Source organism: Malania oleifera, chromosome 6 (genome assembly GCF_029873635.1).
Source record: "Malania oleifera isolate guangnan ecotype guangnan chromosome 6, ASM2987363v1, whole genome shotgun sequence".
Taxonomy (NCBI): domain Eukaryota; kingdom Viridiplantae; phylum Streptophyta; class Magnoliopsida; order Santalales; family Ximeniaceae; genus Malania; species Malania oleifera.
In genome coordinates, this window is record NC_080422.1 from 11678931 (window position 1) to 11703010 (window position 24080).

Below are 24080 nucleotides of genomic sequence, written 5' to 3' on the forward strand. Positions count from 1 at the left end.
GTCATTTTCAGGGTGTTGAACGGGGAACCCTACGGGTGCAGGTTTGTTTTCTTAGGATCTTTTCAGGAACCAGGTAAAGGGATAAACTAAACTAGTTATTTTATGAAAATATATGTACGTTATTACACTATCAGATTTCAGGAAAATAAATATATTTATATATGCTTTATGTTTGGGAAATACTGCTACAAAAGATGATATGTTTAAATATGTATGAAACTTATTTCGTGTGGCATGAGTAGAATTTATAATGAAATACTAGTTTTCTGGGAATATGATAAAGATATGGATTTTTATAATGAAAATCGGCGTACCGGTCGAGAATTTTATATGATTTTCCGACGTACGAGCCGAGCTATGGATATGTTTTGCCGACGTATAGGCCGAGCTATGGATATGTTTTGTCGACGTATAGGTTGAGCTATGGTAAAATATAAAGTGTCGGCGTACGGGCCGATGATTTTCATGATGTATATAAATGCAAAATGATGTGATGATTAACTTGGCAATTGATAGTACAAAATATCCATGTATCACAGTTTGATTATATGCTATATGTTATCAGAACCTAGTTGGTTTGGTCTAGGCTAACACTTGCACGGTACCACTACTATGTGTTCATGATCATCACAATATTGTGTTAACGCTACTGTGCAGAGTAGCATGAGGATGGATAGTCGATGTGGTTTTAAGAAGTGTGAGCACCCCTGGTGTATGGACCAGGTCTAGCAGACCCATCGAACTTACAGACTATACTTTTGACTTAGCAGTGGTCGCTCAACCATTGTTAGGTCCTGCCTTTGGGCCAAATAGCCTAGTCATGTGGGGGTAATACATGACAATAGCCAGCTAACCTACTAGAATTGTTTTCATATTATTATTATATGAGATGAATTATGTTTATGAAAATCATGTATGTTCTACCATGATATGAGAGTATATGTTTCCCAGATATGATACAAATAGTTATACTGATATGTTTATGTACGATTTTATATAGAATACGGAAATACTCATGTTGCCACACACTAGTATTAGTTTATTTCCCTTACTAAGAGGTGTTTCACCCCTAAATTTCATAAACATTTCAGGAGCCCCAGATAAGAGAGCGGATAAAGCTTCACTATGATAGTTACGGTTGATCTGCCCTCTTAGAAGGGTATGTATTTTGTGATAGGATCAGATGGATTTTTGTGGGAAGTGACCCTAGGACTCTTTTGGGTGTTTTACATATGTAATTACAATGGATATAGTAACTCTGGTATTGTAATGGGTGGTATTGTATATGGTATGATGAGTTACTTATGATTTTATGTTTCCTGCTGCTTAAGGCTTCTGTGCTATTTTCTAATGTAACCCTGGTACCCACGAGTCTAAGTGGATTATGATCTGCTTGATTTATTATATTGGTTTTATTATAAAAGGAAAAAAAATTATATGGAAATTAAGAAGGTCGTTATAGTTTGGTGTCAGAGCCTAGGTTGCTAGGTTCTGTAGACTTTAGAATGCAACGGAAACGATACCAAAGTATAAGAAATGATTTAAGGTTTTGTTTTACAATCTAGAGGTAGTACTTCCATGGTGGTTTTCGTATTTTTCCTCGAGTGATGATTTCAGGAAAATCATAATAAACTATTGTCAGGTTATGTTTCTAGAATGTAGGACTGGGGCTAGGAATAAACTGAGGATGTTAAGATAAGAGGCGAGGTTAAGTGGGTAAATTATAAGGATAAGATTTCTGAGTTACATTTGTTGTTTTTCAGGATGGATCTAGTAGGAGGTAGTGCACATGCGAGAGGTAGTGATGGGGTAGGGCCCTCGAGTGTAGGCAGGATTGACTCTAACGCGATATTACGTAGCGTGACTCAATAGGTTATGGCTGAGATCGCTAGGAGCTCTAGGGAGCAGGGTGGTCCGTAGGGTTGGCCATGGATACACTATCGAGAAGTTATAAAGATGAATCCTTCGGCATTTTCATGAGGGGCCGATCCTGCAGCCGCTGAGAATTGGATGCAAGAGATCGATAAAGTTTTGGTTGTGTTGCAGTGTACAGAGGAACAAAGTATCCTCTTTGCCACCTATAAACTGACAGGGGAGGCCGAGAGGTGGTGGATAACTGTGAGACTGCTGGAGCAACAGAGGATGACGCCGATAGTCATGTCTTGGGATCGGTTTAAAGAGTTATTCTTCGATAGATATTTTCTAGCTACTGTTAGGGAAGCTAAAGCGGAAAAGTTCTTGAGTCTGAAGCAGGGACAATTATCAGTCCAGCGGTATGTGGCGCGTTTTATTGATCTCTCTCGCTTCGCTCCGTATATTGTTCCTAATGAGGCAAAAAAGGCGAGGCAGTTTGAGATAGGTTTGAAGCGAGGTATTTTCAAGCAGGTGGTAGTGTTGCGAATTCAAGATTTTACTGAGTTAGTTGATAGAGCAGCCTTGGCAGAGGTTGGTGAGTGTTTGGACACAGAGGAGCAGGGACAGAAGAAAAGATCTGCATCTTTAGGCTACTAGCAGGGTCCTAAATAGAATCAGTGGAGGAGAGGAAACCATGGTAGAGGACGGAGGTAGGAGACTGGAGGTCGTGAGGTACATGCAGTGTAGGGACCTCCAGTCTGCCAGACTTGTGGGAGGAGACACTGGGGAAAGTGTTGAGCAGGTGGAGCTGTCTGCTACCGCTGCAGTAGGCAGGGTCACATAGTGCGAGACTGCCCTGCACCACTAGATGCAGCTCCTACTCCCAAACCATACTGGGGAGGATATCAGGCACCACGTGGGGGCTAGCAGAAGAATGTGGCTCCAACTAGAGTGTTCGCTCTAACGCCGGGTGAGCAACCTGTGACATGGTGACAAGTATGGTTAGCATGTTTTCTTTTAAAGTTATTGCATTATTTGATTTAAGAGCTACACACTCGTTTGTGTCTACGGAGTGCACTAGACTATATGGGGCAAAAACACAGTTGTTAGACACTAAGTTGTTGGTATCTACACTGACTAGGTTAGTAATGAGATGTAATAGAGTGCTCCGAGGTTTTTTAGTTAATATTCAGGGAAAAATCATGAATGTCGATTTAATAGTGTTGGATATGCATGGGTTTGATGTGATCTTCGGCATGGATTGGCTAGTAGCTAATTTTGCCAACATAGAGTGCCATTCATGAGAAGTGATATTCAAACCTCTGGAACGAGCGGAATTCAAGTTCGTAGGGTCGCGAGTGCAATCCCCGCCTCAGCTAGTTTCAGCTATTCAGGCCAGAAGACTACTATTGAGTGGTTGTCAGGGGTTTGTGGCAGTTGTGAAGGAGATGTCAGGGAATGGATTGAAACTCGCTAGCACACCTGCAGTAAAAGAATTTACAAATGTTTTCCCAAATAACACATCCAGCAGATCATGATCAACCTGAACCCGTGGGTAATAAGGATACAACAGAGATATAATACCGAAGCCTAAGCAGCAGAAAACATAATTCATAAAATATCATATACCCATCATCACTCATCACAATACCAGAGTTACTACATCCATTGTATCTATATATTCATAATACACAACCCAAAAGAAACCTAGAGTCACCTTTCACAAAATCCATCTGACCCTACCAAAACACTTACCCTTCAAAGAGAGCAAACTAGTTGTAACTACCTCGGCGGAGTTTTATCCGTTCTCCTATGAGAGGCTCCTGAAATGATCATATAATTAGGGTGAGACATCTCTCAGTAAGGGAAATAAACTAATACTAAGAATGTAGCTGGTAGATTACATATCCAGTCCCTAAACCTTTATTAGATTGCACGTTGCCCCAAAATTTTAATTTATGGCATCTAACTTCCCAAACTTTTCAAAAAAATATGATTAAATATCATCCACATAATGAGGATAAGTTATAATATAGGGAATATGTTCCTCTATGTTTATATGTTTATCTTTTAGATGTGAAATACATGGCAAATATGTCTAACTTCTCAAACACTCAATATTAATAAATATGAAAACTATTGCCATATGTTCCACATCCAAAAAATAAACACATGAACCTACAGTAGATATTATTAGGTAGAATGGGTCTACCACGTCATTCGCAAACTAACCCAACTCAATAAGGTGGTAACAACTTATACATTTGACCATATAAGTAAAATATAATGAACTTTTTATCCGAAACATGTTGTCACAGTCCTGCATCAGATGTGTACTAAAGAGATCTTGAGCTTATAATAAGGATGGTTTGAGTTCCAAATAAGTGAGACGCCTTCCATGGGATAATTCCATGAGGCCAGTGTGCCAAAGTAGATAATATCTTATTGAAGTTGGGTTCAAGACCGTTACATATTGTCATGGCTCGCCTCATATAATAAAAGTGAGGCTACACATGATGCAGCAAGATTTCTGCAGCCATTGAAATAATAAATAAATAAATAAAGGCAAAGACTTTGGTTGCTGTGTGGTGGCACCCAGTCCAAGGAGAAAACGTCGATAATTGCAGGAGACTTGCTGCGGCTTCTCTCCGCCTATAAAAAGGAGTACTCCTCCTTCATTATGCTTGCCTCCAATGGTGAATATATACACAGAAAAGTCTGTTGTAAAATTGATATACACACAAATAAAGTGTGAGCGAGAGTAAGTGAAGACACAATAAGTATATGTGCACTGTGAGTGTGCATTAAGGTGAGTGAGTTAGGTGTGTTGTAATCCTCCTCGTTCACTATACTCATATATATATATAGTGAAGTTACTCATCTCCAATGTATGTAGGCTAAATTAGTCGAATCACGTAAATCTTGTATGTTATTTACATGTGTATTATTTGATCTTGAGTGGGATTCATATCCCAACACATATGTACACTCATACCTACTATTATATTCTTTTCTATATATCTAAAAAAAAGTACTATTATATATATATATAATAGATTCACGTATCGACCACAAAACACAACAACATGCGATAAAATTGTAAAAGCCATGAAATGGTTTCCCATGAATGATGAACAGCAATATTGAAAAATATTTTGGGCTTCAAATGGTTTGTCATCATTATTAATGAGTTTGCAATAATATTGGAGCAGTTCACAAGGAAAAGTTAGATAGACCAGCAGAAGTGTGAAATTGGGAAATTGGGAATGCAATGCAATATTGCATGCAAGTGAGTTAGTTCACCTAATGTTAAGTGAAGATGTTAATTAGACGACCCCAGATTTCCTAACAGGCTGGCCAATCAAGGGTTTCTGTTGAACGCCTTCAACAAGCTCTCATCCAAATGTTGTCACTGCTGCAGCCTATTGTTAGCTTATATCATATAGTTGTTGAGACTTTTGAGAAACCTAGAACAGCTGCATCCTACATACCCCTTCCCTTTTTCTTTTCTTTTTTTCAAATTATTTGAATTCCCTTTCTCATTTCAGTAATCACATAGTTACGTCAAAATCCTTGACAACAATGTTTCTAGTTTGGAACGTCTCAGAGCTTAAAGGGTGTCTCAAAAGATAATTTCAACAGTTATATGTTGGGAAATCTGGAAAGAAAGAAATTGGAGAATATTCAAGGAGAAGTACTCTACTGTTTCAATTGTATTTGATCGCTACTTATCAAATATGTTTTATTGGGTTATGTCTAATACTCTTCTGTCATCCTTAGATTGAGAAGAGTTCTCTTGTAATTTCTTTGATCTAGGAAGATGATTTAACCTCGTCCTTATCTGTTGTCTTGTTCTGAGTATTCAAACATCTTACTTGAAATCTCCTCTTTTAATGACATTACCTTTTTTTTTAAAAAAAAAAATTGTATAAACTCTTCTTGTAATTAAATTTTAAAAAAAAAAAATTTAAAGGACCGTTCACTTTTCTTGAGATTTCAAAAATATCACAAATATTTTTAAAAAATTTCAAAAATTCCACAAATCTCTTCTGAGATTTACCAAAAAGGCACAGACTTTTCCTAAAAAAATTTTTCTTTTTACAAATATAAAGGAAGATTCGTATATTTGACAAATCTCATGAAAGGTCTTGAAATCTCAGGGAATATTATTATCTTTTTATCAAATCTTAGGGGAGAAGTGTATTTTTTTTTTTTTTAATAATCCAGGAATTCCAGCCACCATCGTACCACTTTGGACACTATGATGTGGCACCAAATTTAGGATGGGTGAAAGTCGTTCGTCCATTGACGCACCCTTGGTAATTCACCTAGATAAACTTTCAAGGGAGAATCAAACCCGTGACCTTGAGGTCACTAAAATCATAAATCGTCCTTACTACTTGAGTCAATCCAGTTTAATAGGGGAAGTGTATTTTACCCCCCCAAAAAAAGTCATCATATAATTTCATTATGTTCACTAAGTTCTGCTCTAGTTCTAAAACCATGAAAAGTTATAATACTATTAGTTTTTTATGGAAATCAAAATGTTAAACACAAATTTATTTATTTATTTTTGGACAAAAATACCTTAAATGATAATTATTTTTTAAACCTCCAAAGAACCATAAATCACAATTTTATATAAATTATATTCCGGAATTCTTTAAGTAGTTGCGAGCATTTATATTGATAAACATGAAATTGAACTTACATAAATTCTAATATGGTAGTATAAATGATAAATCAAAATTATACATTGGACCTGCATGTACTTACACATGATTGCATAATTAAGTACAATTTATATACTTAATTACATAGATATTTATGGGTTTGGTAGCCCCATCAAAATATTAGTCTCGACAAAGAAATACATGTTGCCTTTCAACTCAAATTAGAAAGAATTCATCATCAAAATTTGCTTACAACATCCTTGAGATGGTAATATTTTTTTTACTAACTTTATGAATATCTGTACATTTAATATTTATTACTTAATTATTATATGTATACATACATACATACATACATACATATATATATATATATATATGTTAGGTAAATACTTATAATAGCCACTTCTAGGCATTGATGATAAGATGATTTATGACACGCTTATTAAATGGGCTGGTTTGGGTTTATATGTTAATTACTCGTTAGTAAATAGGTCAATCCAAACCTATTTTACCTTTACCCATTTACTACCCGTCCAAACCCAACCCCCTAACTCGTTTTTTCACCCCTAATTTTCTATATTTTGAATTAAGTAGTTTAATATAAATATTTTAAGAATATAAAAAGTTGATGTCAAAACTAGAGAATCACTTTTTCTATTTAAATGTAATTTCATGATCAAAATATTTACACCACTCAAAAAATATCAAAATATTTACTTTTATAATATGAATGTTGCTATGCCATTTCAAGTTAGGACCATAATCGATACTATTTCCTAGACATTTAGGAACATAAAATAAATATTTTAGTATGTACACATTTTTTATCTCTACTATAAATTAAATAAAGTTTGGGCAATTTTTTTCATCTTACAATATATACAAATCTTGAATATATAAGTAAGTTAATAAATTAATTTTAACTTTAAAATTTTAAAAATCTTTACAATCATCATATCTGAGAAGCACACACATAACCCATAATTAGTATGTATGGTATGCGAATAAACAAAATAAAAAAATATATATATTTTTTTTCTTTTAATCAAATGTAATGCTTGAAAACTTAGTGTTTAGATTATTAATTTGAGCTTATGGAGAATGTGTAGAATCACAATATAAGATTACAATGAACTTCATCCAAATTCACATAAATTTAAAATTAAAATTGAAACTTAGACTCACAAATATAATTTTACTTAATTAGTAGGTAGATACTTATATTAAATTATATAGATTTTTTTGGTGTTAATCACTCAAATTTTGACCTAATTTAAAGGAGAATATAGTGGAATGCTTTTGTTGTGTGAGAGCAATATGCACTCACAACCACTCCACCATTTCCCCAATATTTGCACATCATCTTTGCATTTTCAAAAAAACAAAAATATCAAAATATAAAAAGGGTATTAAACAATTGATTGTCATTTTCTCATGAGGAGATAGTGCATTTCAAAATGCCCAAAATTAAAGACAAAATTATATTTAGAAAATTAAGAAGAACACATCAAGCATTACACTTAAACAAATACAAATAATAAGGTTGTTCTCCTCGTTCAAAACAAAAAGGGTAAATATATAATAATGTTTTCTTAGGTTTGGCAAAAAGATATTAGCGTTTTTTGAGATTTCAAAATTTCAGAAACTTTCTCTAATTTTGTCAAAAGTTTAGAGCATGTCAATTAAAATTTTAAAATCGAGCTTCCTGTCTTTTTGTCAAATTTCTGCCTAAAATAAAAAATCATTTCTAATGTTAGGAAAATGAGCATAACCATAATTTAGAAATGAAATGAATCCCATTCAAAACGACAAACCAGGACACGTTTTGGGCGTGTTCCCTGCTATATAAAATCCAAGAAGAAGAAGAAGAAAGAGCAGAGCAGCCATAACCGAAAGCTCCCCACTGTGAACTGCTCCGATCGTTACTAACCAAAAGTTGATAAACCCAGGCCTCCAGATCTCCTGCTCGCAACAATGGGTGCCCCGGAGAGTGTTGAAACGTACCGTTTCGGCCTGGACGAAGCGTATCGATCTCTCCCTTGGCTCTACCTGGCCTTCGCCTCCCTCTGGTTACTCTCAGCTTGTTCTTGGGCGCTAAACACCCACAAATACCGCCATTTTCAGGTTAATTTCCCTAATTTCTTTCTTCAATTTGATTATACACTCTTGAGTTTATGTAGATGATTTTAGTTGGTGCTTTTTCTTTGAATACTCTTTTGATTGTTTTGGGAGTAAAATCGTCAATGAGTGCAGCCACTTTGAGGTTAGAACAATGTCAGGACCTCAAGTGCTGATTGTTGCAATGTCAGGACCTCAAGTGCTGATTGTTGCAATTGAGGGATTCTGGAAGTCCATTGAGCATTTGGGTAGCAACTGCAATCATGTGATACCGGAAAATGCTGGCTTTGGCTTTAATTTTCTGAGTTGTGAAAAAATAAATCCAAGTTAGGAGGACGAATAGCTTGACAGAGCAAGGAAGAAATAATGCAAGAGATTTTGGGGCTTGTGGGTATGGAAACCATTACACATATTTGATTAGTTTTTCAGTATAATTCTGTTTCATTTATTTTCTTATGCAAATTAGATTGAAAAAACTAGCTCATGTTTGAGAAGTCTAATTTGATAATTTGCTTTCATTTGAATCCAAGACTTTGTGGGTATGGGAGCCTGTACAGCCAAGGGTATAAAACCAACAGAGCAACTTTAAACACTGCTCTGTTCAACAATGGGTTGAGCTGTGCACCATTGTGGTCACAGCCACCAATTTCTGCCTACCAAAAAATGCCCTCCCAAACAGTGCCAGGGGCTGGTGCAAGTCTCCCCTGCACTAATTTTTTCCCACTACCTAGCCTTTCACCACATTGCCTAATTCCTGACATTTTTAAGAAAAAATGAATGATTTTTCTTTTTCAAAGTTTTTGGCACTAGATTCCCTTTTTGCAATTTGGGTCTCCACTAGCCATCATTATGGACTACATTTTTACTTCCTCACCTAAGAAAGTTGCCAGAGTATATCACTATATGCTACTAAAGAAACCAGTGAGGTCAGTGTCTTGGCTCTTGGAAAGCATTCTATTAAAAAAAAAAATCTTAGAATGCATTGTCTGCAGCAATTAGCAATATAAGCCCCACACTTGCCTTCATAGAGACTGGCATCAAACAAATATCATGAACCTTTTTGTTCCTTGCCAAGCATAAAATTTATTTTGTGTTATTAAAAATGAGGCTTTTGAAATGTTTCATTAATCCTTGTGCACTCGCTGATATTCAGGATGTAGATAATACGCTAACCTTTCCAATTGTGTTTGTCCCATATTCATCATTTTTGCACAAAAAAAAAATGTGTTTACAAATTTACAATTTCCCTGTTTGACTGTAAAGTTTTCTCTTGGCGCTTGGTGCTTCTCGTGGATTTCTCAGCCTAAATATCAGCATGTTTTCAATTTTTCTCTTTTTGACTTCAAGGGCATTCATGAAATACTTTACTGTAAAAATATTCTACAAATCAATATTTTTTCTAGTTGTTTCAGCAAGTTAATGTATTTCTGGTTCTTCATTTGAATCATTCTTTCTAGTGTTTCATTTTGATGAACTTCTGTGAAAATTTCATCATCCACAATTAGTTTAAATTGTGTTATGACAAACACGTGTGCAAGATCAACTCCATATAGAAAAATGAAGCATAAATGTTGTTGACATGAATTTTCTAAGATTTTGAGGTGCCAAAAAATGTTACAAAACTTGGTTTGTCTGCTATTTAAAGATCTCCATGGGGAATCCATTCGAGTGACATGGGAAAAGCCTGAATTTGGTTAGACTAAACTAAACATTGGTGGATCTTTGAAAGGTAAAATGGGGCAAGTAAGCACCATTGCTGAATTGGTCGCACTTCAAAGAGGGGAGAGAGAATGAATTGGCTGCGAACTGAGTGAGATCAAGATAGAGCCAAAGGGTGTATGTTTTTATTTTGTTGAATTTTTCTTATCTAAGTTGGACATTTTTTTTTTTCCTTTACAACTTCGCAACCACATCGTATTTCTCAGCCTCATGTGGATGTAGTTGCATGTGTTTCCAAGATGCTCGTTTGACTTCCAGTGGCCCTTGCTGCAGTGTGACCCTGAGGTCCTGAAATAGTTTTGACCTCAAAGTTGAGCCCATTTTTAGATATTTTACTCATTTTGGTTCATTGGCTTATTGAATAGTCTGTTTGGCTGCACAGAATCTTGAAGAAAGGGAATGGATAGAAAAGGATAGAAAATTAAGGGCCTGTGTTTCCTTTTGTCACATTTGGATTTTCCAATGATTATAAAACTGCAACCTTGTTTTTTTTTTTGAAGATTTACATGAAAAACTTAGAATAAATAATATCAGCAAATAAAAATAAGCTTTTCAATTTTCCTATGCAAAATTTTGAAAAGCTATAAAACAAGATGAGGATTTTGTAATTATTTAAAATTTTGAAAATAGGAAAAGAAACTATTTCTTACAACTGACAGGCCCTAATTTTTTATTATTTTTAACTTTCCTATTTAAATGTTTAAAAAATCTGGAAAATAAGGTAACATTTTGTTACTATTTTGAAAAATGAAAATGAAAATGAAAATTGTTTTCCATTGCCATTACTAAAAACACACCTAATCATGTGTCAATTGTGTGTGTATGTGTGTGCGTGTGGGATTTTGTTTTCTGAGTACATTGTTGGTTTCCAATTTCTTCTAATCAAATGTTAAATTTCTTAATTTATTTTTTCTTTCTAATCTTTTTCACTGGCCAAAAGGAGTGTCAAACTTATCATAGTGTCATGAATTCTAATTTATGTAGTAGGATTAATGTTTTATTTTACAGGTTTGTCTAATTTTATTGTGAAGTCTATTTTTATCTCTTTATTATAAGTAACATTATGGGTGGTTTGGTATCACTATTAAAAATTATAGAAACAGTAGTTAAAAATTAAAAACAGAAACTAAAAACCAACCTGTTGATTTGATATTCTCAAGATAAAATAAATGGAAAATTAACCTGATTGTGCGCATGTTTCCTTTCTGTTCTCGGATCAAATTTCAGTTCAATAATATGATTGAAATAATTAAAAATGAAAAAAAAATACAAATAATTAAAATTTTTTATAAAAGTAAAAATTAATTGTCATTTTCTTAATTTTTATATTTTTAAAATCACTCATTAGCACTCATAGAACAATCCTATTTTATATATGAAGGTTGAAAAATGGTGAAAAATTTTTTGGATAACTTTTTTTCCATTTTTTTTTTAAATTAATTTTAATTTACATGGAAATTTATTTTAATTTTTTAATTAAGAAATTGTGCAGACAATTATTAACCACAAAAGTAAATTCTGGATATCAAAGCATCTTGGTGGCAGGTTGCCACAACAAATGAAAATTATAAAATATGGTTTTTAGTTTTTGTCACAACAATTGTAATTTGATAACAAAAATTGAAAAGTAGTATCATAGATAAATGTGTTTTTTTCCACCTAGTTGTTTACAGTACTACAATGAAAAGTAGAAAACAGATGACAGAATTATTGCCAACAACCCCTTAGTTTTCAAATTTGTTACTTTCATTCAATGATTGTTTTGGCTTGCTTATTGGTTTACTAGAGCAGGTTAACAATTTGCAGTGGACTCTTGCTTCTGTCCCATTGATTAAAGCACTACAACTCATCCTATCCTTTCTATTTTGGTACGTTCATTTTATTCTCTTGCTTTCTATTTTGCTACGTTCATTTTATTCTCTTGCAAGTAAAAAAAAAGGATCAAATGTAGATAATGCTTGTTCAAACCAGAAGATTTTTTTTCCTCTCTCCCTCTCTCTCTCTCTCTCTCTCTCTCTCTTTCTCTCTCTCTCTCAAAATGTGTTTTATTATGCATCCATGATTTGTTGGCTGGCAGTTCCTAGTTTTATGTTTTGCAGTACAATAGTTCTTTTCCTTGTTTTCCAATTTCTGCTGAAATTGCACACAGATTTTCAAGTTTAAGATTTTCGTGGCAGTTGTTTCTTATCACATGACAGTGAAAGCTAAAAGGTTAAGGTTGCATTTGATTCGCAGAATGTCTATACAAAAGAATAGAATGATCATGGTATACAGAGTTTATAGATTATCAAAGAAAAGTGTTGTCATCATAAAGCAAATGACAATGCAAAAATTTGTGTTATTCCATCAAACATGAAATGGGATACGGATATACATTCCCATGGTCTATCCCTTCTTATGGAATACTAAATTGTTTCTTGATAAAAATAAAAATAAAAACATATATTAAAAGATGGAGAAATTACATCCTAGGGAGGACACTAGATCCTCAAGAGAACAAACTAAAACTAAAAGAAGGAAAAAAAAAACTAAAGTAAAAACTAACAATAATTAACCAAAAAAACCCCTCTTTAAACCCTTCCCACTATAATTCACCAAACACTTCAAGTTGACTAATTTCCTGACCCTTTTTCCCCTTAGTTTTACTGCCATCTAACCAATTTTTTTGAATAGCAATACCACCATCTATTAAAATTTCATTCCCTCTGCAATCAGATAATGTAACCCAAATTATCTAACAAATGGTGAGCTTGAAAATCATTCTCAAAAATCTCCTCTACCGTGGTGGCAAAATAGCCTCATCTATTTGTTTTGATTCTGAACCATCATTTTTTAAAATGTTAATCCCCTCCTATCCTTCCACTGGAGGTGGTGGCACATATGATAAATCCCCAAGCATATCAGATGAATAAGAAACATGCCCATACTGTTCCCAAATATTGTCCAAAAGCAAGCCCCCGTTACAATAACACAATCATTGTCCAAGTTGTAAACACCCCCCCCCCCCCAAGCCCCAAAACCCATTTCTTTTATTTCCTTGCAAAAATTAACCCTCTCCCTTGTACCGCCCTTTCGGACAATTAGCTCTTCCACTAACCACTATACTTAAGCTTCCTACTGATTCTCTCCTAAGAACTTTTTTTTTTTGGGTTATATCTCCAAAATTGGCTCTCTTATCTTCAAACTTTTTCCTCATTTCAACACCTATCTGCATTGCCTTTTGACGAGCGTAAACCTTTTGACCCCTAAGCTTATCAAAAGATCCTCCCTCTTCAGCATCCCTTTTCGCGACACAACTTGGCTCCACGGGCAGACATCATTTTTCTTTCTAACTCCTTCACCACCATTTCCAGGAAGAGAATACCTAACCAATGCACTAAACTCTTCCCCAAACCAAAACCATCCATCATGCCCCTCCAGGAACAAAAACCAAAAACCTCTTCCCCTTCCAACTGTGCCTTAATTCCAAAAACTTCCCATTCTTTGTTGTACAAATCCCCATCCAGTAACTCACACATCCCACATGAAAGTTCTGAAAAACCCCTCTCCAAACAACCAAGGGACGAATAAAAACCATAAGCATACCAGCTATTGTTAGGAACCTGAGGGGCCCATGGGTGGGTTTGATACACATGGGTGAACACCAACTTGACCCAAAAGCTTAAGCCTATTGGGTCTTAGGCCCAACCCATGTATATAAGCACTCATCATCCACTCTAATTTTCCAATGTGGGACAAGCTCGCAAGTGGAATTCTCAACAATCTCTCACTCATTTGTGAGTTCCAATTACTCCCCCTTGAACGAAAATCGTCTTTCTTCTGGGAGTAAGCCCAATTCTCCAACAGTTGCTCAAGTGGGCCTTACCACTAGCATCTTACGTGCGTCAAATTGCATTCCACGCGCTTTCGAACCAATCCTAATTCTCACGTCTTGACCCTATTCGGATCCATCCCCAGCCTAGATGATCCTTATTGGCCTCAACCACACACTTGGTCCTCCAATTGTTAGCACGTCAGGAGAATTAGTTTCCCATCTCGACTTTTACGATGTCGCTCACCCAGAGTTACGAACTGTCGGCTCTAATACCACTTGTTAGAAACCTGAGGAGCCCATGGGTGGGTTTGATACACATGGGTGAATACCAACTTGACCCAAAAGCTTAAGTCTATTGGGTCTTGGGCCCAACCCATGTATATAAGCACCCATCATCCACTCTAATTTTCCAATGTGGGACAAGCTCACAAGTAGAATTCTCAACAGCTAGCAGCAATTGACAACAACCTCACCCATCTTTTACGCACCTTGTTTTGTTCAAGGACAAACAGAGCAAGGAAATTCCCCACTTTTTTCAATCTCTTCCCTTCAATTTGGATTGAACGAGCCCCTAGATTGATGATCTTACATACCATGGAGAAACGGCAAGGGAAAAAATGAAGGTTAGGGTAGGTTTCGCAGGGAGGAGAGAGAGAGAGAGAGAGAGAGTCCATATTCTGATTTGGGACAGGATTGTTTTCTTCACTTTGTTGTGGTTTTTCCTGTCAGAGTCTTTTCTTTTAACTAATTGGACTTGATCTCTTTACAGTCCTAACTGGTCAAGGCAATTCAGCACCCTATTAAAAACTTTTGTATTCACATTTGGTTTATTTATTTATTTATTTTTAGATAACAAATCTTCTTTAATGCAAGAAAAGAAAAAAAAATTACAGGAAAAAAGAGGACAAGCCATCCTCCTTTGCAGCAGATACAAAAGGGAAAAAAGAAGCTAGGTATTTACATTAATGCATAATGCTGCCTTCCAATTTGTTTGGATATCAGACAGCAAAATACCCTTAAAAACTGCAAAAGAATAAGCCCATAATGCAGCTGAAAATGAAGCTTTCTCCCAAATCAAATGCCATGGAGTCTTTTGATCTGTGACAATTCTGGTATTCTGTTCAAGCCAAAGAGTCCACAATATAGCAAAAACAACACAAAACCAAAACCCACTTTTTTTTTTCTTTCCTCTTCCTTTCGAAGTCATAAGTACTCTTAGGAGCCACCCAATCCTCACCACTGCAGGAAAACAAATTATTCTGCTGCGCCCTTGCCACCTCACAATGTAGGAATAAATGACAATTAATCTCACTTTTCTTGCCACACACATCAAGCTGACATCAAGACTGAGAACTATTTGGTTTTTTATGACAATATATATGTATAAGCACACATACACACAAACACACATACATACACATATACATATAGATACTCATATAGAGAGAGAGATTATAAGCTATAAACTATCAAATCTTTATACTGTGACCGCTTTATTCCTAGGAAATTTTGAATAGACATTCCACGAACCAAACGTAACCTAAATAGTAGTCGATAACAGTGGTAGTTATTTTATTGCAACCATGAGGAAATTGTTGTATTTTATGTGATACGGAAAATCTAACAAAGGAACAGAATTTATTTGAGATAACTTTTTAAATTAATGGTAGCTGCACTGCTGATAGAAACCATGCAGAGAAAAAATAATTTTGAAAAAAAGACAGCCAAGTGCATGAAGCACTGGCCAAACTTGGATCGAGATAGGGCAGTCTGATGTACTCAACCTTCCCTTTCACAGAGAGGCCATTCCTGAATCTCGGGTTGATGGCCCAGGGGCCACCACAGAGCAACCTTACCTATGCACCAAGTAGGACCCTCTAAAACATTTTGTTTGAGATGAAATTAACTTATATGTGCATAGATAGGATTTTAATTATTATGGAAGCTTACTTGCTTGCCCATGTACAAAGTAATAGTCACATCTGATTGTATAGCCGCATTTTTTTTTTTTTTTACTTGTTGGTAAACTTGGGTATAATGCTAATGCTAGTAGCGGAAAACATAATCAGCTACTTGATAGGAATTCCATCTCAGGGTTTTACCAGCATTTCTTCGGCACATGGTAGTACAATGAGTCAATTTGGATGTTTATATTTTTATTTCTTTCACTTGTTTTAACGTCTGATTATTTTGCTACAGTTGTTGTTTAAACTATAATAACCATCTTTGTAGGTATCCCTGCTTTAATCTTCAGATATGTTCTCTGTGGATGTCATTTGGGGTGTATGTGACTGGTGTTCTCTTTCAGACAGCTTCTTTTATGTGCTTCTTGCTCATTTCATATGGTTACTGCATAACATGTGAGCATCTTTCAGTACATGAGCGCCGGACTATAGCTACACTTGGATGTGTCTTTTACTTGACGCTTGTTGGTTATAGAGCTTCAGTGCCTTACTTCACAGTGAGTTTTATGATCAGTATTTGCATTATGATGTTGTCTGAGTGACCATGGTCTTAAATTTCACTAATTTTGCTGAAATTTCAGTTGAAGTTTCAAATTTTGCGAGGGTTCAAAATGAAATCAACATACAGTCTCTTTTTTTGCAATTTTTCAGCAGAAATTTCGAGAATTCAAATTAAACTGAGGAAAAAGAAGTAAAAATTTTGGAGGTTTTTTTTTTTTTTAAGAAATCTTGTTTCTAAATTATTCACAATCATCTATTTTAATATTTTTCATTTTTTCGACTGTGTATAATATTGAGATAACAATTTCTATGCGCCTGAAATTTTGTCAAAATTTTCATAAATTGAGAGTTGAAAGTCTTGAGGCCCTCAAAATTTGAATCAAAATTGAAATTTCAGTCCTTGGTGGCAATTGGCAACTGCTGTGTTTTTTTCCTTTTCTTCAGCTAGCATCAAATTTTCCAGTCTAGATACTGATACATTTTTTCTTTCTGTTATCCAGGTCCTTCTGCTGCTTATTTATTTTATTTCATTTTATTTAATTTTCCATCATATATCTCAAAATCTAGTTGTGTTGCAAGAACAAATGAGTTTTATTGAGGATGAGGATGTCCATGCAATGCATGATGCAGTTCATACAAAATACATTATGTTCAAGTATGCACCATGCATTTAAATATTTCAGTTCCATAATATCTTCTAGTAGTGTGATTGTATGAATTGCCTAGCTTTAAAAGGAAAAATTCTTATGTTTCAACTTGGCGCTCTTTGTATTTCTGCACTTTGCAGGAAATTTCAAACTGCAATGCATTTGGTAGCCATGGCAGAAATTGTGGTAGAATATTTTTTTCTCCTTAATTTTTACAGATAATATGAAAATTATGGAAGTTAGTTCAGTAAAACAGCTTAGCATTTTCATTTTCAGGTATATATTAACATGGAGGACTCATCAGAAAATTACTGGCTTCGCTTGTTTGTTCGAGAATGGGCACAATTTTGCATTTTTCTATATATTGGGTATGTCTTTGTTGCTTTAGTTGGACTACTCCTGGTAGTGACGGTGAGTCATGACCAAGTAGGAGGTAAACTCAGTATGCTAGAAAACTACATTGCTTATTTATTTTCACATACTAATCTTTTAGGAAATTAACCTGTATGTTATACAGGTGGACATTTAGGTCACAAGACTTGGCACCACGCTTCTCTGTTATGCCCACTCTAAAATCCATCAGGGAAATAGTCCTACCTCCCATCTATAGCATTGTAAGTGTTTTTTTAGATTTGAACACTTCCCATGATGGTTGAATTTCTTGTCTTAAAAAGTTGTTTTATTTTAACAAATACGAGTTGATTTGACTTGAGCACTCTGAAAAGTTTACCAACAAACTTGTGTGATGAATTGTACAGCATAATTCTAGGAGCCATGTGCTTTTGGCCATTTGGGCATCTTATAGAAAATGAAGTCATCCATTGTATTTATGTATTGTTTGAGCACATTAATTTTTTAAGAACATATTTAATAGAAATCTGTCATCAAGTTTGTCACATCTTCTGGGAAACCAATGTTGAAATTTCAATGAATGATGGCATTTATAATTTCCATTCTGATAGTGATTAGTCTTTCCCGATAACAATACTTGTTCTTAAAACTCTGTTCTACGGTCTGTATTTATATATCTACAAATGGTATGAATAGAATAAAATGGATTAATTGTTTATCTAAAATGTTTGATTTAGTTAGATGTTTCTCTTTCTTCGTTAATTTGGTGAGTAAAATTGAATACCAGCTTACAGTCCTACGCTCATGGAGATGTGGTTAAACTAGGAATTAATTTGTCACAACCATTCTCGGGTCTTAAATTTATTTTCTTACTCTTTCATCTGCAAATTGGTAGCTACTGGATCTAATTTATAAGTGCATACTGCATCCACTCCACACATTGCTTCATATTTTAGACAAAACAAATAAATTTTTGGGCTTTGGGTGTTGAGCTGAAGCTTCACTTAAATGGATAATTTGAAAATTACTCAAAATCTAATTTGTTGTCCAAAATGTGATGTGGCAGCCTAACCTAATAATTTTTCCTCTTGCACCCGAACCCCCAGAAGAAATTATTAGCTACACTGCCTAACCACATCACATTTCTCCACCTGCACCTCCCCAAAAAACATTTTTGGCTACTGACACCTCATTTTTTGCAAGACTTGCCTGTGTGATTGTCTTTACCAAAATATACTTTTTCATGTCAACTTTTCTATCACCTATCCTCAGACATTTCATAAGCATGTTGGCTGCTAAAGCCTGTGTACTTTCTAGTTATTTGATGATCTACCCGGTTGGCAACTTGAAAAAGGCAGGATCTTCTCCTACAATGGATACTTTTTCTATAACATGGAATCATCTTGTTTCAGGAAATGGATGTAGCGGCTTTTAAAGAATTTAATAATCATGAATGGCACATTGGTGTGGTAGGTTATATCGACTCAAAGGCTTTTATCTGTTTGCTTATTTATTTATTTATTTACAGTAAATGCCATCCTCCCTTAAATCTCATTGAGATTATCTCTGCTTTTACATGCTTATATATATTGAGTACCGTGGAAAATAGTAGTTGCTATGTGTTACTGCTGACAAGCACTATGTTTTCCTGTAGCCAACTTCTCCTCTCTCTGATGAAAGCTTCAAAGATTCAGTTTTGGTTATAATTCAGCACCCGCATGTACTCAGATCAACTTCAGCAAACACCTCCACTTCAGGCTCAACCAGTGTCTCTACTAATACCACCACATATTTCAATCAAGATTCATGTTTATGCAGGAGTTAAAAGGAATGAATTGCTGCTGCTGTGCTCCATGATTGATCAAAAGAAGAATCTACTTCAACCGATATGCCCCTAGGCATATGACTGTGCATAGCATAGAAATCACACTTTGAAAAGGGTGGACAATTAGCTAGAGCAGCAGGGCTCACCTGCGTGCTCCTGCTGCGATCTGCTGCTGACTGTCTGCATTTTCTTTTCTTTTTTTTATTTGTTTTTTTTTTTTTGCCTTTTTGTTCTTGATACACAACTTTGCTAATGAAAACCCTAGAGCAAATTCTATACCTGGTGAGAGTGTTACTTCCTTTGCCCAGACCAGAAATTGCAACCCACCTGTTAATGTATCTGAACATTGTCAATTAATGAAAATGTCAAATTGTATATATCTTCTGGTAGTTTGCTGTTTTTTTTTTTTCTTTCTATCTTCCTCTACTTTTTGTAAGGTTCTCTTTAGTTTGCTTTTTTAGGCCTTAACTTTGATTCTGAGATTAGTTAGACATTGTAAGTTAAACTGGTTATGTGTAATTGGGCAGTTGATCTGGTTCCCCTCTGCGTTCAATTTTGCTTTTATAAATGTATTTGTGATCTATTGTGTGAGCTTCGGTTATAGTTTTAAAATTGTAACTTAAAACAAAAATATTACATGCTGTGTAAAGATGCGTGGAGTAGCTAGGGTTAGGTTGCTCGTGTATTCGGAGGAAATTGTGTAAATTAACTATTCTATTAAACTGAAATTCTCACAAAAATGTGCATCATCTCAAGATAGTGGCATGAACGAGGTTTCAATCCCTACTTTGATGCATGCTAACAGCTTATTTTTATTATCTTTTTCTTTTTTCAAAAAATTTATTAAGTTTTGTTAATAAATTTACCAATAAATTTACCATTCAGTATGGTACATTTTGTATCTAGGAAAGAAATTGAGTGAAAAATATGAAATTGAATGTCACTGAAACCAATTCAATTTTGTTAGGATAAAAATGTCTAAATTCAATCTCTTAAATGGAATTACTAAACTAGTTTCTTTAACCATTCAATCAGAAATTAGAATACATGAGTAAAGCAAATGATGGGGATCGGCAACCACTTTCCCTTTCGTTCGCTGACACGTAAATGACCCCCGGCTGTCCACAATGCTTATTAGCCATTGAAGAAACTTATGGAGATACTTGAAGACTTTTTAGAATAAAGAAGTCCAAGTTGTGATTCCGAGCTCAAGACCCTATTGGGCCCCACACGGCTACTCTAGGCCCCACATAACTTGGGCCTACCTTTTAACTTTATTTATATTTAATTAATTACATTTTAAGTTGTTAAGTACTTAATTTGTGCGAGATTTATGTGAGTTAATTTGAGAACACTAAGTGAGTTGTCTCCCATACATGTTTAGGTCATTTATTGTTAGCTCTTTATCTTCCTTACATATATTACTATTGTAAACATGGAAGATAGTTTTAGCCAAGTATTATTATTGGCTGAATAAAGGTTTTTCCTTTGAAAGCTCATAACTTTGTTCTGATCCTTGAGGTTGAGTGGCGAGAGGTTACGACGTTCTCCCCGGAGATTAGTTGGTGTGAGACCAACACATCTATCCATCATATCTTCACCATCTCATATCCCCACACCGTTCATATTCGACAACAACAACACCCGCACCGGTTCATCACGATCTTGACAAATTTCTTGGTTTGATTTGAGTTCGTTGATCATTGCTAAGATATCCAACGATTCCACACGGTCATATCCATCCTAATCCATCCCTAACTTTGTTTGAGATCCTTGTTTTTAACTCCCTATAAGCCTCCGTTTCACAAAACCCTTAAAAATCCCATTTTTATCTTCATTCCACACTGTTTAGTCAACTGACCCTAAAAGCCCAGTCGATTGAACTCATTTTAGCTCTCGTTATCCCCACAACATTCAGTTAGTCGACTGACCCACAAAGCCCAGTCGACTAACCATTTTCATCTCTTGGTATCTCACCTGAAAATTCAATCAGTCACTAACCCTCCCAAGCCCAATCAACTGACCTTGTTCTACTAGCCAAAAACCCAAATTTTGTGACCCCAGGCGACTAACCTTTCCTCCCCAGACGACTGAAGTTCCCCAAAACTTAAATTCACAGCATTTTAAAATATATTTGCTTGTCAATTGTGGAATATGATTGTGATAACATAGACTTGTTTTCTTGAATGATTGAATAGCCTTTTCATAAGCATATCACTTGATTCTTTTGTGAAAGAACCACTTGGGATTGAATTTTGAATTGAACTATAGACCTTTTCAAAATCCTTGTACCCGTGTGATAAAGCATGATTTGTTTAATTAATGTTTTTTTTATTCAATTCTTATTTTAAAGTGTTTCTCATGTGTGTTGATTGAGGGTTGAAACCTGTAAGACTAGGTTACCCTGCCCCATCCTACATCATTTGGAATTAGAGACTAGGTTAGAGCGTAGGTTTAGTCAAGCTGAACCCTCAAAGTCTCTTCTTTAGCTGTGAGGAGTTGTCCTTGTATTGTTATGCTTTGATGGCAACTAGATTTGGGAACTGTTATCAAGGTCATAGAACTGACATAGACCATGATACCCTTCTAGAAGAACTTCAAGCCCAAGTTCAAGTCTTAACCCAAGACTTAACTCATGCCTTTACTAGGATAGAAAGGTTGGAAACTAATTTAGCTCCTGGCCAACCTCTAGAAAATCTTGAACCGCCCCGTGAGGTTGAACATGAACTTGCTTCTCACCACTCTAGGGAAACAAATAATCCTTCAAGAGAAAGAACACCGCCCTTAGAGAGACCTCCCACTCCTCCTCCACCCAGACCCCATGCTCTCAGACGATTTCAGTGTCATGGCCCTTATATTCCACATTGGAATTAATAGGATTATGATGACGAGGAATTCCAACCCAAGAGACTTTTTCGTAGGGACAATCATGATCTAGACAGAGATGTCATGAAGAGAGTAAAAGTTGAAGCCCCTACCTTTGATGGACAAATGGATCCAAAGATTTTTCAAGATTGGTTAACTGAAATGGATTCATATTTTGACTGGTATAGGATGCATAATCCACATCAAGTGAGGTTTGCAAAGATGAGACTAATCGGGTAAGCTAAACTTCATTGGGTAAATGTCGAAAGACAAGAAGCTTGCCTAAGTCATATACCCATAGAACATTAGGACGTGATGTAAGACTGATTGATAGAAAAATATATCCCAATTTCTTATAGGTAGGGGTGTACAAAAATTACCGAAAAATCGAAAATCGGACCGAAACCGAACCGAAACCATAAACGGTTTGATTTTTCGATTTTTGGTTTCGATTGCTATTTTCAAAAATAAAAAAGTTCGGTTTCGGTTTCAATTTTGGTTTTATGTTGAAACCGAACCAAAAAAAATCGAAAAATCGATTTATATAAGATATATATAATATGGCTAGTAAAAATATAGCATGCGATATAGCCATATAGCCACTATAAAAAATAAAAATCGTCAATAAATTTTTAAGAACTTTATGAAAAATAAAGGTTATTTTTGTTAAAAGTGCCCAATAGATTTTATTTTGTTAAAATTATGAGTCCTTATAAAAATTAAAATGCTCAATAAATTTTCAACAACTTTATGAAAAATAAAGGTTATTTTTTTTTAAAAAAAAATCGGTTTAAAACCGAAAAATCGCAACCGAACCCAGCCACATTTTCGGTTTTCAATTAAAGCATAATTTCAGTTCAGTTTCGGTTTCGGTTCAGAAATCCCAAAACCAAAAATTTCGATTCGATTTTCGGTTCTGGTCAAAATCAAACCGCACTGAACCGTGTACAGTCCTACTTATAGGGAATGTCTCATGGATCAGCCCTATAGCCTCAGACAAGGTAATATGAGTGTGACTGAGTACATGAGTAAGTTTGATGAGCTATCTATTAGATGTGGAATAGAAGAAAGCATGAGCCAACAGATTTCTAGGTTTAGGATTGGCCTGAAACCTAAACTTAGAAAAGAGTTGTTTCCTCACCACATTGATTCCCTTGAGCATGCTTTTAAATTGGCACATGATTGTGAGCAGATGAGTAAAACCCATTTGAGTAGGAAATTTGGAACCCCCTCTAATGACACCAACCAAAGAAAGGCCACATCGTATGTGAGGACTAGACCTACCAACACTGGTCAAGTTACCTCAAGAGGTAGCAATCCCACTGTCCAGCAGCCTGTGGACAAAGGGAAGGCTCCTATGAATGGGTCCTCCAAACAAGTGTCTGGAAGTGATGTGTGCTATAAGTGTCATAAAAGAGGTCATCTTTCCAAGCAATGCGCCACTAGAAACCTAGCCATTGAAAGAGAAGAAGAAGAAGATCAGGAGAAGGACATCCTTACATTCCTAAAGAAGTAGCTAATGAGGATAAATTATCCATAGAAGAAGAATACAATGCTACTGTGAATGTGATGTGATGTATCATGGTGACACCTCGAGAACAAGAGGATTGGTGCTGAACTTCTATTTTTCATACTTATATTAAGTATGGAAATAAGAGTTGTAAAATGATCATCGATGGTGGAAGTTGCATGAACATGATTTTCAAAGCATCTTCAGAAAAATTGGGATTGAAAATTGAACCCCAT

General features: G+C 35.3%; 2 protein-coding genes across 4 annotated transcripts; both read left to right on the top strand.

Moving 5' to 3' along the window:
- The first annotated feature begins 8402 nt into the window (after nucleotides 1-8402).
- LOC131157160 (uncharacterized) lies at nucleotides 8403-19846 on the top strand. Of its 3 annotated transcripts, none has more exons than XM_058111093.1 (9): nucleotides 8403-8654; nucleotides 12159-12235; nucleotides 16414-16642; nucleotides 17147-17301; nucleotides 17434-17479; nucleotides 17570-17661; nucleotides 17811-17907; nucleotides 19057-19113; nucleotides 19299-19846. In XM_058111093.1, exons 1-9 carry the CDS (start codon nucleotides 8505-8507, stop codon nucleotides 19467-19469), a joined length of 1074 nt encoding a protein of 357 aa, XP_057967076.1. In that variant the 5' UTR covers nucleotides 8403-8504; the 3' UTR covers nucleotides 19470-19846. The 3 variants fall into 3 exon arrangements, with proteins under 3 accessions (XP_057967076.1, XP_057967077.1, XP_057967078.1); XM_058111094.1 differs by having other exon boundaries at nucleotides 8411-8654; nucleotides 17434-17476; XM_058111095.1 differs by lacking the exon at nucleotides 19299-19846 and having other exon boundaries at nucleotides 8411-8654; nucleotides 17570-17726.
- A 3494-nt stretch (nucleotides 19847-23340) lies between these two features.
- Nucleotides 23341-23850, top strand: LOC131158472 (uncharacterized). Its single transcript, XM_058113341.1, has one exon. It carries the CDS (start codon nucleotides 23341-23343, stop codon nucleotides 23848-23850), a length of 510 nt encoding a protein of 169 aa, XP_057969324.1.
- The last annotated feature ends 230 nt before the right edge of the window (nucleotides 23851-24080 follow it).

Bases quoted from the DNA above. Each gene is read 5' to 3' on its own strand.
- LOC131157160 (XM_058111093.1), top strand. From the start codon at position 8,505: ATGGGTGCCCCGGAGAGTGTTGAAACGTACCGTTTCGGCCTGGACGAA. The intron at 12,236-16,413 runs GTACGTTCATTT...CCATCTTTGTAG, and splicing joins ATCCTATCCTTTCTATTTTG to GTATCCCTGCTTTAATCTTC. The intron at 17,662-17,810 runs GTATGTCTTTGT...TATGTTATACAG, and splicing joins TGCATTTTTCTATATATTGG to GTGGACATTTAGGTCACAAG.
- LOC131158472 (XM_058113341.1), top strand. From the start codon at position 23,341: ATGAGTGTGACTGAGTACATGAGTAAGTTTGATGAGCTATCTATTAGA.